This window comes from Manacus candei, unplaced genomic scaffold (genome assembly GCF_025592945.1).
Source record: "Manacus candei isolate 608988 ecotype Guabito, Panama unplaced genomic scaffold, ASM2559294v1 h1tg000050l, whole genome shotgun sequence".
Classification (NCBI taxonomy): domain Eukaryota; kingdom Metazoa; phylum Chordata; class Aves; order Passeriformes; family Pipridae; genus Manacus; species Manacus candei.
Genome location: NW_026138098.1, coordinates 37727152 through 37741600, shown reverse-complemented (window position 1 = coordinate 37741600; position 14449 = coordinate 37727152). Strand labels below are relative to the sequence as shown.

General features: G+C 58.2%; 1 protein-coding gene across 11 annotated transcripts in view; it reads right to left on the bottom strand.

The window, feature by feature from the left end:
• The window catches only part of LOC127476609 (uncharacterized), a 32346-nt gene extending 18382 nt beyond the window's left edge, over nucleotides 1–13964 (bottom strand). The window contains exons 1-13 of one of the 11 annotated variants that reach the window (XM_051799725.1): nucleotides 13439–13964; nucleotides 11815–11916; nucleotides 10959–11355; nucleotides 10753–10854; nucleotides 9728–9923; nucleotides 9069–9362; nucleotides 5512–7609; nucleotides 5114–5420; nucleotides 4466–4577; nucleotides 4017–4146; nucleotides 2102–2239; nucleotides 1704–2010; nucleotides 629–1202 (exon numbers count right to left, since the gene is read on the bottom strand). In XM_051799725.1, the coding sequence (XP_051655685.1) occupies nucleotides 1933–2010; nucleotides 2102–2239; nucleotides 4017–4146; nucleotides 4466–4577; nucleotides 5114–5420; nucleotides 5512–5727 (981 nt within the window). In that variant the 5' untranslated portion in view covers nucleotides 5728–7609; nucleotides 9069–9362; nucleotides 9728–9923; ... (2 more) ...; nucleotides 11815–11916; nucleotides 13439–13964 and the 3' untranslated portion in view covers nucleotides 629–1202; nucleotides 1704–1932. The other 10 variants (XR_007906671.1, XR_007906670.1, XR_007906672.1 and 7 more) reach the window with 10 other exon arrangements.
• Between the last annotated feature and the right edge of the window lie 485 nt (nucleotides 13965–14449).

Here is a 14449-nt window from a genome sequence, read left to right as displayed (position 1 = left end):
CAGGGCCGGGCACCCCGAGGATCTCCCCGAATAATCCTTTCGGTGCGCGCTGGAGTCCTCGGGGTGCCCCAACCCGGGGGGCACCAACAGCACTGTCCCTCCAGGGGCCAATTTGGTCCTAAACTGCAGGGGGATCTTGCCTGTGTCCCAGACTGGTCCGGGGATCTGAGGCCCTTCCCGAGAAAATCTCGGTGCCGGCGTGAAGGGCCAGAGATCCCTTGGAGCCACGGGAGAGCAGGCACAGAGTCCCTCCTGGGGGGCAATTCTGCTGCCTGAAATCAGCTCTTCAAAGGAGCCTCTAAGACTCAATTTACAACTTTTATAAGCCAGGCAATCTTTTATTTCTATGATATTGAATTATCCCAGCCCACCGGGTGCCTTGACAATCAGCTCCCAAAGGGCACACACAGGTGTCTCCAGTGCAGCTGATATGGCAGCATTAGGAGAGGATTTATTTTCCTTCCTTGCATTCCTGTTCCACATTCAGGACATTTCCCAACACTTATCACCATACACACCCACCCTTAGAAGGTTTCCAAGGGGCTTCACCGAGGGCCTTCCCAGGTCTGCTCTGTCTGGAGCCCTCCAAGTCCTCAGTGCCTGCCTGAGGAACCTCAACACAACTCACCTGCTTACACAGCAACTTGGTGCTGCTTGCCTGCTGCCTCACTTCCCTTCTTCCTTCTTTCTTCACCTCCCTTGCTTGGTCCCTTTCAATCCCTGGGCTCAGCTCTGTGCACTTTCCAGGCTCCATCCCACTGCAAAAAGGATTAGCCCTTGTTACATCTCAACACTCAGAGAGCATTCCACCTTTTTTCTTAACACTGGGCCATCAGGCCAGGGTCTCATTATTTAAAGCATAGTTTGACTCCTCAGTGACAACAACTGACAGCCCTGAATCCTAACACAGGCTGAGACACAAACACGGATGGGAACTCTTAAGGATCCACTTTGTCCTGCTCACCAACCAAAAGGAGCTTTCTGAACTCAAGAATAACAGACCCCAGGTCCTTTTACTGCAACTTTACCTGCTATAAATGTGACCCACCAGACCTGCAAAGGCCCTTCCCACTTCACCTGCAGGGCTGGCAGTGCCACCACTGGACACGGCCCCAGTGGCTGGGCAGGAACGGAGGGGCTGGGGCGTCCAATCCATCGGCCCAGGCGGCACCAGGAGTTCCTGCAGTTCCTGAGGGGAGAGCCTCAAGCCAACAAAGGGTTAGGGAGAGCATTTGAAACTTCAATATGTAGATCTCCTGGAAGATGGGGAGGTGGTCAAGGCCTACTGGGGCAACAAGGACACACTCAAGGCTGTCTATTCAAAGGATCTACCAGCACTCAAAAGCTATCACTGTCCTTCTGTCAGGGGGAACTCAGCAAACTCTCTTTGCCAAGAGCCTCCAGGAGGATTTCCAGCTTTTGGGGCTCCCTTTTAACCATTTTTCCCATAACTGTAGCTGGGACTATCACCTGCCCTACAGGGGGAACAGCCCACAAAGTTCACCATCAGGGATGCCATTAACTGAAAGTCCCTTCTCAGGGGGGTCACTGCACACCTTGGCCTTTGTTTGCCCTCCCCACCAAAGATGCTTCCAACAGTTCTGACACATCTGGCAGACCCAGAGCTCTCCTCAGGGAATGCTTCAGCTGCTTAAAGGCTGCCCTTGCACCATCTATTCAAAAAGTTGCCATAACAGTCTTACCACACATCCCGAGGGAGCAATGCAGAGTCCAGCCCGTCCCACCATTCCCAGCAAGGCAGTTCATGGGCTGTCTGGGGCTCAGGGAGGAGTCAGGGGGCTTCTCTTCTTCCTGCCCGATTTTCAGATTTTCTCCTGCAAAAGCAAAGGTTTCTCGGCTTTCTTTGATCAAGGAGAGGCAGCAAAGGCCATCTTTTCAATCCAATACTGGAAACTACTCCAGGTTGTCATTTCAGGGGGTTCTCTCAGGTCCTGCACTAATCAATCCCCTTGGCCATTGCTTTTCTTGGCAGGTTCTTGCATTCACGTCCTACAAGCAAACCAGGAGGAGCAAATTCAGCTGTTCCTGCAACCAATCCAGTCTGGCACTCTGATTTTAAAGGATACTGGCTTGACCTTACCTGGAGAGATCCCACATCAGGGGTAATACCTACAGGTTCTGCCCTCTTCCACTCTCCTGCAGTTCCACTGGCCCACACCACAGGAACAACTGCAGCTGCCACTTCAGTGGGGGCCTTGCTGCTGACAGGAGTTATTCCCTGCACAACAAGAGCTGCTGCTTGGACACATTTAGTTTCAGCAATTACAGTTTCAATAGACCCAGTTTTCAATTTAATTTCTGCCTCAACTTTTCCAGTCCATCTCTTCCTAGCACAGGTTTGGGTGAGTTTGGCCAACAGACAAACTCAGGAATTCCCCAATGTTTTCCCAGTTTAACCCCTGTCACACCAATCACCTTAACACTGCCAGTCCTTAATTCTCCCTCTCTTGGGTTAAGGACTGAGGAACTTGGACCTGTGTCTGAGCAGGACATGTGCAAACCAAATGCTGGGGACTGGAACACACACCTGGCACTCCTGCAGCTCTCACAGTCACATTCCAGAGCAAACAGCCAATTGCACCCTCACTGCTCATTTCTTAATCCCAATCCCACACTTGTTTGGCACTTGGAGCACCACTTTTTGAACCCAATTACAGCCCATTAGAGAGCTCCCTGTCTAGCAGGGACAGGGACCCCTGGGATACTCTCAGCAATGCCTGAATCCATGGCAGGGACCTTGCTTTGAGCTCCCCAGGGCCGGGCACCCCGAGGATCTCCCCGAATAATCCTTTCGGTGCGCGCTGGAGTCCTCGGGGTGCCCCAACCCGGGGGGCACCAACAGCACTGTCCCTCCAGGGGCCAATTTGGTCCCAAAATGCAGGGGGATCTTGCCTGTGTCCCAGACTGGTCCGGGGATCTGAGGCCCTTCCCGAGAAAATCTCGGTGCCGGCGTGAAGGGCCAGAGATCCCTTGGAGCCACAGGAGAGCAGGCACAGAGTCCCTCCTGGGGGGCAATTCTGCTGCCTGAAATCAGCTCTTCAAAGGAGCCTCTAAGACTCAGCTGGTGAGGTTTAGAAGCCAGGCATTCCTTGCTTACAACACCCTGCCATGATCCCAGCCCCACGGGGGTCCTGGCAATCCGCTCCCAAAGGGCACACGGAGGGGTCTCCACTGCAGCTGATGGGAGGGGTCAGCATTACAGGAGGGCTCATTTTCCTTCCCTGCATTCCTGTTGCACATTCAGGACATTCCCAACACCTGTTCCCATCTACACAAACCCTTATAAGGTCTCTGAGGGGCTCCATCGGGGGTCTCTGGTGGTCACCTGTGCCTGCAGCCCCCAAAGTTCTCAGTGACCACCTTATCAACTTCAAGACAACTCACCTGGTTGTAGAGGAGCCTGATGCTGCTTGGCTGCTGCCTCAGTTCCCCTCTTCATTCTTTCTTGACTTTGCTTGCTCAGTCCCTTTAAGTTCCTTGGCTCAGCTCCATGCACTTTCTAGGGAACATCCCACTGCAAAAACTCCCAGTTCTTGGTACATCTCCTAACTCAGATATCAGGGAGTGAGGCAGAAATCAACTCATCAAGGGCACTGCCGCCAAATATTGGGACAAAAACACCATAACATTCCACGGCCTCCCTTGGCAAATCAACCCCAAACTGCTCAGACACAAACAACACCCTGCACACTACAACAATCTGGCACTGCTGGTTCAACCCGGCCAAGTCAGTTGGGAAATGACACAAGGTCAACTTCCTTCCAAGTTTCAGTTATGACACAAAAGTCAGGGAGATCACAGACTCCCCCACAGAGTTTTACTCTGAGGAGAGAAGGAAACCAAAGCCATCCCCAGGGTTGCAATAGCTCAGGCTCCCCAAAAGGCCCAGGGGCTTCAGGTTTCTGAGGGGCTTCACCGAGGGCCTTCCCAGGTCTGCTCTGTCTGGAGCCCTCCAAGTCCTCAGTGCCTGCCTGAGGAACCTCAACACAACTCACCTGCTTACACAGCAACTTGGTGCTGCTTGCCTGCTGCCTCACTTCCCTTCTTCCTTCTTTCTTCACCTCCCTTGCTTGGTCCCTTTCAATCCCTGGGCTCAGTTCTGTGCACTTTCCAGGCTCCATCCCACTGCAAAAAGGATTAGCTCTTGTTACATCTCAACATGCACATATCATTCCCCATTTTTTCCTGACACTTGTCCACTAAGCCAGCGTCCCATTACTTAAAGCACAGTTTGACTCCTCAGTGACAACAACTGACAGCCCTGAATCCTAACACAGGCTGAGACACAAACACAGATGGGAACTCTGAAGGATCCACTTTGTCCTGCTCACCAACCAAAAGGAGCTTTCTGAACTCAAGAATAACAGACCCCACGTCCTTTTTCTGCAACTTTACCTGCTATAAATGTGACCCACCAGACCTGCAAAGGCCCTTCCCACTTCACCTGCAGGGCTGGCAGTGCCACCACTGGACACGGCCCCAGTGGCTGGGCAGGAACGGAGGGGCTGGGGCGTCCAATCCATCGGCCCAGGCGGCACCAGGAGTTCCTGCAGTTCCTGAGGGGAGAGCCTCAAGCCAGCAAAGGGTTAGGGAGAGCATTTGAAACTTCAATATGTAGATCTCCTGGAAGATGGGGAGTTGGACAAGGCCTACTGGGGCAACAAGGACACACTCAAGGCTACCTATTCAAAGGATCTACCAGCACTCAAAAGCTATCACTGTCCTTCTGTCAGGGGGAACTCAGCAAACTCTGTTTGCCAAGAGCCTCCAGGAGGATTTCCAGCTTTGGGGGCTCTTTTTTAACTGTTCTTCACATCACTGCAGCTGGGACTATCAGCTGCCCTACAGGGGGAACAGCCCACAAAGTTCACTTGCAGGGATGCCATTAACTCAAAGTCCCTTCTCAGGGGGGTCACTGCACACCTTGGCCTTTGTTTGCCCTCCCCACCAAAGATGCTTCCAACAGTTCTGAGAGGTCTGGCAGACCCAGAGCTCTCCTCAGGGAAGGCTTCAGCTGCTTCTGCCCTTGCACCATCTAGCCAAGGCAGCAAATTCTTACAGGCGGTTGGAAAAGTTGCCATAACAGTCTTACCACACATCCCGAGGGAGCAATGCAGAGTCCAGCCCATCCCACCATTCCCAGCAAGGCAGTTCATGGGCTGTCTGGGGCTCAGGGAGGAGTCACGGGGCTTCTCTTCTTCCTGCCCACTTTCCAGATTTTCTCCTGCAAAAGCAAAGGTTTCTTGGCTTTCCTTGATCAAGGAGATGCAGCAAAGACCCTCTTTTAAACCCAATACTGGAAAGTACTCCAGGTTGTCATTCCAGGGGGTTCTCTCAGGTCCTGCACTAATCAATCCCCTTGGCCATTGCTTTTCTTGGCAGGTTCTTGCATTCACGTCCTACAAGCAAACCAGGAGGAGCAAATTCAGCTGTTCCTGCAACCAATCTAGTCTGGCATTCTGATTTTAAAGGATACTGGCTTGACCTTACCTGGAGAGATCCCACATCAGGGGTAACACCTACAGGTTCTGCCCTCTTCCACTCTCCTGCAGCTCCACTGGCCCACACCACAGGAACAACTGCAGCTGCCACTTCAGTGGGGGCCTTGCTGCTGACAGGAGTTATTCCCTGCACAACAAGAGCTGCTGCTTGGACACATTTAGTTTCAGCAATTACAGTGTCAAGAGCCCCAGTTTTCAATTCCATTTCTGCCTCAACTTTTCCAGCCCATCACTTCCTAGCAGAGGTTTGGGTGAGTTTGGCAAAAACACAAACTGAGGAATTCCCCAATGTTTTCCCAGTTTGACCCCTGTCACACCAATCACCTTAACACTGCCAGTCCATAATTCTCATTCTGCTGTGTTCAGGACTGAGGAAATTGTACTTGTGTCTGACCAGGACATGTGCAAACCAAATGCTGGGGACTGGAACACACACCTGGCACTCCTGCAACTCTTACAGTCACATTCCAGAGAAAACAGCCAATTGCACCCTCACTGCTCATTTCTTAATCCCAATCCCACACTTGTTTGGCACTTGGAGCACCACTTTTAGAACCCAATTACAGCCCATTAGAGAGCTCCCTGTCTAGCAGGGACAGGGACCCCTGGGATACTCTCAGCAATGCCTGAATCCATGGCAGGGACCTTGCTTTGAGCTCCCCAGGGCCGGGCACCCCGAGGATCTCCCCGAATAATCCTTTCGGTGCGCGCTGGAGTCCTCGGGGTGCCCCAACCCGGGGGGCACCAACAGCACTGTCCCTCCAGGGGCCAATTTGGTCCCAAAATGCAGGGGGATCTTGCCTGTGTCCCAGACTGGTCCGGAGATCTGAGGCCCTTCCCGAGAAAATCTCGGTGCCGGCGTGAAGGGCCAGAGATCCCTTGGAGCCACGGGAGAGCAGGCACAGAGTCCCTCCTGGGGGGCAATTCAGCTGCCTGAAATCAGCTCTTCAGAGAAGCCTCTAAGACTCAGCTGTGAATTTTAGAAGCCAGGCATTCCTATACACTGTGAGATATTTTAAGGCTTATCTGACTGAAAAGCATAAAGCTTTTATCATGGACACCTGACCTCCCACAGACAGCTCCTTTCCCCTTTCAGTACAAAATTATTTTCATGGAATCACTCAATAGGAAGTGCCCAGGAACCCCAGACTGTGCTTTTCAGAACAGAAAATAAACAGAAGAAAGGAGTTTTGCACAAGTGTAACATACTCCAGAACAGACCTGACTTTCGTTTTACCCTTTGTGTTCAAATATTCCATAGAAAAGCTTCAGCAGGAGAGCTGGTACATTCCCAAGAGTATCCTGGAAGTCCCTCTCACAAGGGCTGGCGGAAAATCGCAGTTGTACGAGTCCCTTGTGCCTGCAGATGCCTGGGGATCCTCTCCACCTGCCCTGTGCTCTCCCAACAGCAGAAAGGGTGCTGAGACAGGAGGAAGGAAACCTTTAGCATAAAGCTGGGAAGGAATCTAAAGCTTCCTTTCCTGGGGAGCTTTGTGAAGTCTGCAGATGAGAAAGGGAAAATTTGCATCTCCTTTGGCACAGGTGTCAACAGAAGCTAAAACGTTTTGCCTTTTTCAGACAACTGTGCCCTTTTTGGCTCCCTGGCAGCTCCAATGGCACCAGAACCCCCTTCCTGCACACCCACGGCTGTCACACTCAGGCACCCACACACCTTTGCTCCAGCCCACACGTGGCCAACATTTCCTCACCCTGGACATCCCAAGGGCAGTATTTTTGCTAGAGAGCACAGCAACCCCCCTGTCCTTGCAAACTGCCTCCTTGCAAAAAAGGAATCGTTTTTCCCGGACATTTCTCCCACAGTCAAGGTCTTTTCAAACTGCTGTCGTGCCACCAAACCTGCTCAGGGTCCCTCCCGGCTTCTGCCTGTCCTTGCATTTAAAGGCATAGGCACATTCTATCTTCCAACAGCAAACCCAGCTCCTCACGGGCAGTAGAAGCCCTGCTCTTACCTGGACAGACTGCCGGGCTCGGCACAGCTGTGGCTCATGGAGCAGCTTCCCAAGGCCGTTCTCTCTCCCAGCAGGAAGCACAACTCGCCTCCACACCAGGGGAAACCACGAGCGAGGCTGCAAATGGACACAGAACGAGCAAAAAGCATTAACGCTGCACCAAAAAACCAAGTTAAAGCAGTCTTTTTCCTCAAAACCCTGCACGAGGAAAGGCTTTGGGATTCCAAAGCAAACCCTCAGACACCCAGTGAGCACCAGCCCCACAGCCCCGCCACGGCTCCCCCCGGGGTTACCCGGCAGGTAAGGGGCTTACCCGGCCCCCGCCGCCCAGCACAAGGCGCCCCAAAACGCCCCCGGCAGCCCCGGTGCACAAACCCAGCGGCCAAGGCGCTCTCCCCTCCGCAGCCCGGGCAGCAGCGGGGCCGCACCCTCAGCCCTCACACACAACCGCCCCCACCTGCCCCGCCGGCCCTTTATACCGCGGGCCGGCAGCGCTGCCCAATCAGCACTCGAGCGCCTCCGCCCAATCCCAGCCCGCCTGGCCCTGCGGCCCCGCCCCGCCCGCTCAGCCCGGCCCCGCCCCTCGGCGCGGCCCCGCTCCCCGTTCCCTCCGCGCGGCTCCCGCCGCCGCCGCAGCCCCGGCGGGCGCTGCTGGGGCCGGGGAAGGGCGGGTGGGAGCTCCGCGGTCACGGCCCGGCCGGGAGCTCTCCCGGGAGAAGGGGAGCGGGGCGGGCAGCGGGGACGGCGGGGTTCTTGGGGGCGGGCAGGGCGGGGCCGGGCGGCGGGGCCGGCGCGAGCCGGGGGGCGGGCCTGGGCGGGCCGAGGGGCGGGGCCGGGCGGAGCGGCGCGAGCCGGGGGGCGGGCCTGGGCGGGCCGAGGGGCGGGGCCGGCGCGATCCCGCGGCGCTTCGCTCTGGGCTCCGGGGCTGTTCCGGGCTGGTTTTGGGTGCGGGTTTTGGGGCACTGCGCACACCCTGCCCTGGTCACAGCCCCGCCCCAGCTCGCTGCACTCCCCGCACCCCTCGCTCAGCTCCGCGGGGATTTGTGCCTCCTCTGAAGGTGGCAAATGTCTGCAAAGCCAGTGGCGAAGCCAGAGAGGTGCAGCCCCCGGGCCCCGCCGCGGCTTCCCCGCCCTCCCCCGGCCCCTCCCGCCCGTCCCGCCCCGCAGCGCCGCTCCCGCTGCCGCCCTCGACCCCAAGGAACGAACCCCGTGCCCCCAGCACAGGCCGGTCCCTCCCCGGCAGCCTCGGCAGCGCCGGGAGCGGCCGCAGCCCCCAAGGACGGGCGGGGCGCGCCGGGAGGGGCCGCGCGGGGCGGGGGCGGGTCCCGCGGCTGCGACCCCGCGGGGAAGGGACCCCCGGGCCGGCCCCGTCCGGCCCCGCCGCTGGCCCTGCTCGGCCACCGCCCCTCACCCACAGTTTTAACGTTAGAGAGCCAAGATTTAACCCAGAGCGCCGCAAGCTCCCACGTGCAGGGCATTTCCACAGACTTGTTATTTTTTTCTTTTTAATGACCACATGGCTAAAGTCAGGGAAATACAATCAGCATTCCCTAAACACCATCACTTCTACACCCACCTGCGATCAGGGGCCGATGGGCAGCAGCCTGCCCTGGACAGGCTGCAGGGATGGTGTGAAGGCCACTGTGCCCCAGGTTTGAAGGACTCTGGCCATGATCCCTGGCCCGTGGGCAGAAAGCCCAGAGCCAACGGGAACTCCAGCCAGCTGCAGGCAGATGTTACTCTGTCCCAGTTTGCCAGGGGTGGGCACGAAGGGGCCCTTCCCCGTTCGGAAGTGGAAGTTGTCCCCTGTGCACAGCCCGCTCTCATCCTCGGCCTCGTGGGAGCCAATTCCCTTGTCCCAGCCCACTTCCTGCAGAGAAGAAAGGGAAAGATTGCACAGAAGGGAGACATTCTTCCCTGGGAGGGTGGGGAGGTGGCCTGGCACAGAGAAGTTGTGGCTGCCCCATCCCTGCAAGTGGCCAAGGCCAGGCTGGATGTCTATTAGAAGGTGTCCCTGCCTGTGGCAGGGAGTGGAAGCAGATGATCCCTGAGATCCTTTCCAACCCAAACCCCTCCAGGATCCCAGGATGATTCCATGCTCTCTGCATTCATTTGGCATCATTTCCTCTCAAAAACAACATCTGCGATTTAGTTGATTGCTAAAGCCATCATTTTAAAATCATCCCAGGAATCCAAAGGGACTGGAAAACACACAGAAATCATTCCTGCACCCACCAAAGCATTAGGAATTGGAACCCCATTCCCTCATCTCTCTCCTTGTTCTTCTTGGCTGGAAAACCTGATGATCCCCACTGGCTGTTTTTAGGCTGCTTTTCTTCCACAGCTCCTTTCCTCCCGGCTGAAACCTCCTGGCATCTTCAGGCCTTATCTGGAGGGAAGCCCCTCTGAAGTATTTCCTCTCGTGGCAATTCTGTGGGATGAAGAAGTAAAAAAAGCACATCAAGAGCTCCTTCCACCCCCTTCCCTCGCAAACACCCTCCCAGCTTGTCCTTGGCAGCTCCATCCCCCCGGCAGCGGCACCCGACGCTTCGGCTCCGCTGGGAAAGGGACAGCAAGTGCAGAAGCAAGTTCAGGTCTGGGCAGGGGCTCCCTGGGGAACGGCACTTCAGTGCTTTAGTCCGTGGCCTTTCCTGCTGCCCTCCCTCCTGGAGGCAGAGGATGACCCGTCCCTTGTTTCTCCCACGCTGGCAGACCCAGGTCCTGCTCCTTTGGCCCCACTTTTCTTGGCAGACCCGGCATCATTTCCCAGGGTCCCCAGGAAACTTCTGCACTTGACCCACTGCTAAGTGCAGAGCACAGGGCGAGGGAAGGACAAATTTCTCGGCACCCACCCCCTGGAATTTCCCTCCTCCGCAGCACGCTCCTGTTCCCGCTGTCTCTGGAGGTGCCCGCACGAGTCCTCCTTCTCCCAGCACCTCAGAGAATGTCCTTTTCACCCAGGTCCTGCTCACCGTCGTCCAACAAAACACGCTGACAACATTTTTCACGATGCCAGTGGAGAGCTATTAGAGCACACTGCACAGGGAAGCTGAGCCTGCCCCATCCCTGCAAGTGTTCCAGGCCAGGCTGGACGGGACTCGCAGCAACCGGGGACAGTGGAAGGTGTCCCTGCCCACGGAAGACAGGCTGGCCTTTGAAGGTCCCCTTCAAACCAAATCGCTCTGGGATTCCCCTCCAAAATCACTCCCAAAGAGACACAGCAACCAAAGCAGAGGGACTGCACTCCTAGCTTTTCTTACCTGCAGGCACACACAGCACAGCACGTTGGACATAAAAGCCACAGGGTTAGTCCTGCCAGAGGCGTCCGGCACACCCACGGCGACCGAAGGGAAAGAGGGAGCCTGGGAACACGGAGTAAAAGACACCTTAATTAGGACTACCCTGAGCCATAGCCAGGTCATTCCCACAGACAGCTTCACCGTCCAGTCGTCCAAAAAGCACTCACCGAGGCCTCAGGTAGGATGGTTCCTGACGCTGACCAGGTGAATACCTCCCTGCAAGCCCGCTCTGCTCCTGCCAGGCACTGGGGCTCACCCAGAGGGGCTTTGCCAAGCATCCAAGGGAAATTAAAATTACAGCCTGGGCAAAGGCGCTTCCCGCAGGACCGCTCCTGGCCAAGGCCACCGGTCCGTGCAAGTCAGACCACTGACCACCCAGGGCTGGGGATTTTCAGGGGCACGCTTCCAGCTTTTATTCTCCAGAAACTCCAGTTCTTCCTGGCACCGCTTGCCAGAAAGTCTTCCCCTGTTGGAAGAGGTCACTTAGTCTTTCGAGGGGCCAGATTGCCAAAGCCCGGCCAGTCCGTTCCCACGAGGAAAGGTAGCTTTGTCTTGTACAAGATACTGGGGGGGAGACACAAAAGTTTAATTTAAAACAACTGCCGAGAATAGAAAGCAATTCAAACAGAAGGCAGACGAGACTCGTGCAAAACCCAATACATTTGACTTCAAAGGAGAATTATTTCCCTCTGCACCTAAGTCATTTTCACCCAGGTCCTGCTTACCATCCTCGAACAAAACGTGCTGACAAAGTTTTACACGATGCCAGTGGAGAGCTATTAGAGCACACTGCACAGGGAAGGTGAGCCTGCCCCTGGATCCCTGGAAGTGTTCCAGGCCAGGCTGGATGGGACTTGCAGCATCCAACTGGGGATGAGAGTGGAAGGTGCCCCTGCCCACGGAAGACAGGGTGCCCTTTAAAGGTCCCCTTCAAACCAAATCGCTCTCTCATTCCCCTCCAAAATCACTCCCGAAGAGACACAGCAACCAAAGCAGAGGGACTGCACTCCCAGCTTTTCTTACCTGCAGGCACACACAGCACAGCACGCTGGACGTCAAAGCCACGGGGTTAGTCCTGCCAGAGGCGTCCGGCACACCCACGGCGACCGAAGGGAAAGAGGCAGCCTGGGAACAGGGAGTAAAAGACACTGTCGTTAGGAGTACACCGAGCAATAGCCGGGTCATTCCCACAGGCAGCTGCGCTGTGCAGTCCCACAAAAAGCTCCGGCTCCGGATTTAAGCTCGGAGAAGCCCGGCAGTGCCAAAACACTCCCGCTCTCCGCTTCCCGGCCCGCCCCGACCGCCGGGCGCTGCCTCGCGGTCGCCGCCTGGCGGACACGGCCGGGAACGGCACTGCAGCCGCGCCCCCCCCTTGCGAGACCCGCGGCGCCTTTCGCGAGGACGGGCCTTTCTTCCCTAAAACCTGCCCTTCCCTAGGAAAAGCTGAGCGATTCACAGAGTTGCTGTTTTTATCCCGGCTTCCCAAAGGAGTTCTCTCTCCCGGCGGCGGCGGCGGCGGCAGCCGCAGCAACGCTCCCCGGGAAGCCCTGACGGAGGCTGGGAACTGACACACGACAAGCCAAGAGCATTAACTCGGCCCCAAAACACTCCACAACAGACCAATTTACAGTCCCCTTTGCCTCCTCCCCCCCGTGCAGGCCCAGGCTTTGGGATTCCAAGGCAAACCCCGAGAGGCCCAGAGAGCAGCAGCCCCTCAGCCCCAGCACGGCCTCCCCCGGGCTCCCCCGGCCAGGAACCGGCCCAGCCAGCCCCTGCTGTGCAGCACAGCAGGCGGGGGATGACTTTTGGGACCCCTCCCTGGCCGCTGCAGAGCAATGCAGGCATCGGGGCCAAGTCCTGCCCGGACCCCGGGCACCGCAGACAGTTCAGCCCCAGCAGCAGCAGCAGCAGCAGCAGCAGCAGCAGCAGCAGCAGCAGCTGTTCTGCCTCTTGCTCCCCTCTCATTTGGAACCGAACGGTGAGGAACAAGCCCTGGGCACAATCGGCACCGAGCAGCAAGGCCTGGGCTCGCCAGAGGCCCGGGCCTGCCTACTCCAGGCTCTGGGCTTCCTTTGCTTTCTTGCGCCGCAATTCTCCTGCCCCGGCAAGCGTTAAAAGACAGACTGCCCGGTGAGACGTGCCCCGAAACAGCCATCAGTTCCAAGGCCAGAAAATCTCAGCGCCACACTTCGAAACCCTGCCGCGAGGCCCCCGGAGAAGCCAAGGGGAGCTGGGATTCCCCGGAGTCCCAGGGAACCGAGGGGAAGGTGGCAAAGGGGCTGAGAGCAAACCCCCCCCCCAGCTGCTTCTCCCTGCAACCCCTCCGGCAGGCGTAGCTGCCCTGGGATTTCATGCCCCTCGTGTCTCTTGCGAGCTCAACGAGCGAACAAAGGGGTTCTGCAAGATCCGCTTCGTCTGTCCCTGAGGCGGCACAGACCCTCCCCGCGGGGGGGGTGCGATGCCAGGGCACATCCGAGCCCGGCCCTGCCGCCTGCCGCTCTCGCCGCCCCTTCTCCTGGCGGCGGCACGCAGGTGCGAGTGTCTCCGCAGAGGCGAGAAACCTGCCTGTCGCTTCCCCTGCCTGCAGGCCCCGCTGGCCGCGGCAGAAGAGCTGCCGCCGCCGCCCCCCCGCCGGGCCCCCGCTTACCCCGGCGACGATCTCCTGCAGAGCCCTACGTCGGATCTGCCGCCGTGGGTCGCTTCTGGGGGGGGGAGGCGGCGGCGCAGCCCCGACAGCATCTCCGGGGCACGGCGGGACCGACCGGGAGCGGAGCGGGGCGGGGCGGGGCGGGCGGGCGGTGACTGCCTGGGGTCCCGCGCCTGCGCCTGCGCAGCGGGGTCGAGAGGGGGCTGCCCGCGCCGGTGCCTGCCGCCGCCCGCGAACCTGCCGCCCGCGCCCGGCGCCGCCGAGCGCCCCGCCCCGTCCCCACAGCGGGAAGCGGCGCGGCGAGACGGCGCTGCGGGCGCGGGGCGGGGGTCCGGGTCGGGGAGGAGGTCAGGCAACAGGATAAACGCCTCTCTGAGGCGAGGGGGCCTCTCGCCGCCATCTTGAGTGTGGCCTGGGCTAAGTTCCGGTCCTGGCGGCGCCGTCTTGAGTGTGGCCTCGGGGCGAACTTCCGGGCCGGGGCCGCCATCTTTGTGTAGGGCCTTGAAGCACTTCCTGTCTTGGCGCCGCCATCTTTCTTTTGGGGTGGCCTCGCAGCACTTCCGGTCCGGGTGGTGCGCTTTCGAAAACAGCCCGGGCGCTCTCTACTTCCGGTGCCCCGGTTTACCCGGAGAACGACCCTCGCTAATTTCTGCGCTTTCGCCCCAAAAACCTCCACGTTATTCCCTCCGCGCACACCTCGGGAGAGACGGGAGACCGCAGCTCCCCCCGTGCCGCCGGAGCCGGCCCTCAAGTCGAGCGGGGAGCGCTGCAGCGGCACAGGAGCCACTGCGCATGCGTCGCCGCTTCCCCTCGCCCGGCCGCCCTCACTTACCACGTGATCGCCGGCGTCTCCCTTACGACTGCGCATGCGCCGCCGACGCCATCTTGTTTGCCGCCCGCCTTCCTTCTCTCTCACTGCGCGCGCCTCGCCCGCTTTGCCGGGGCCCCCCTCTTACATTTCGCGGCACCCCCTCCGCTGCCTTTTCGGCTCCCCGGCCTTCCCCCGCCCAC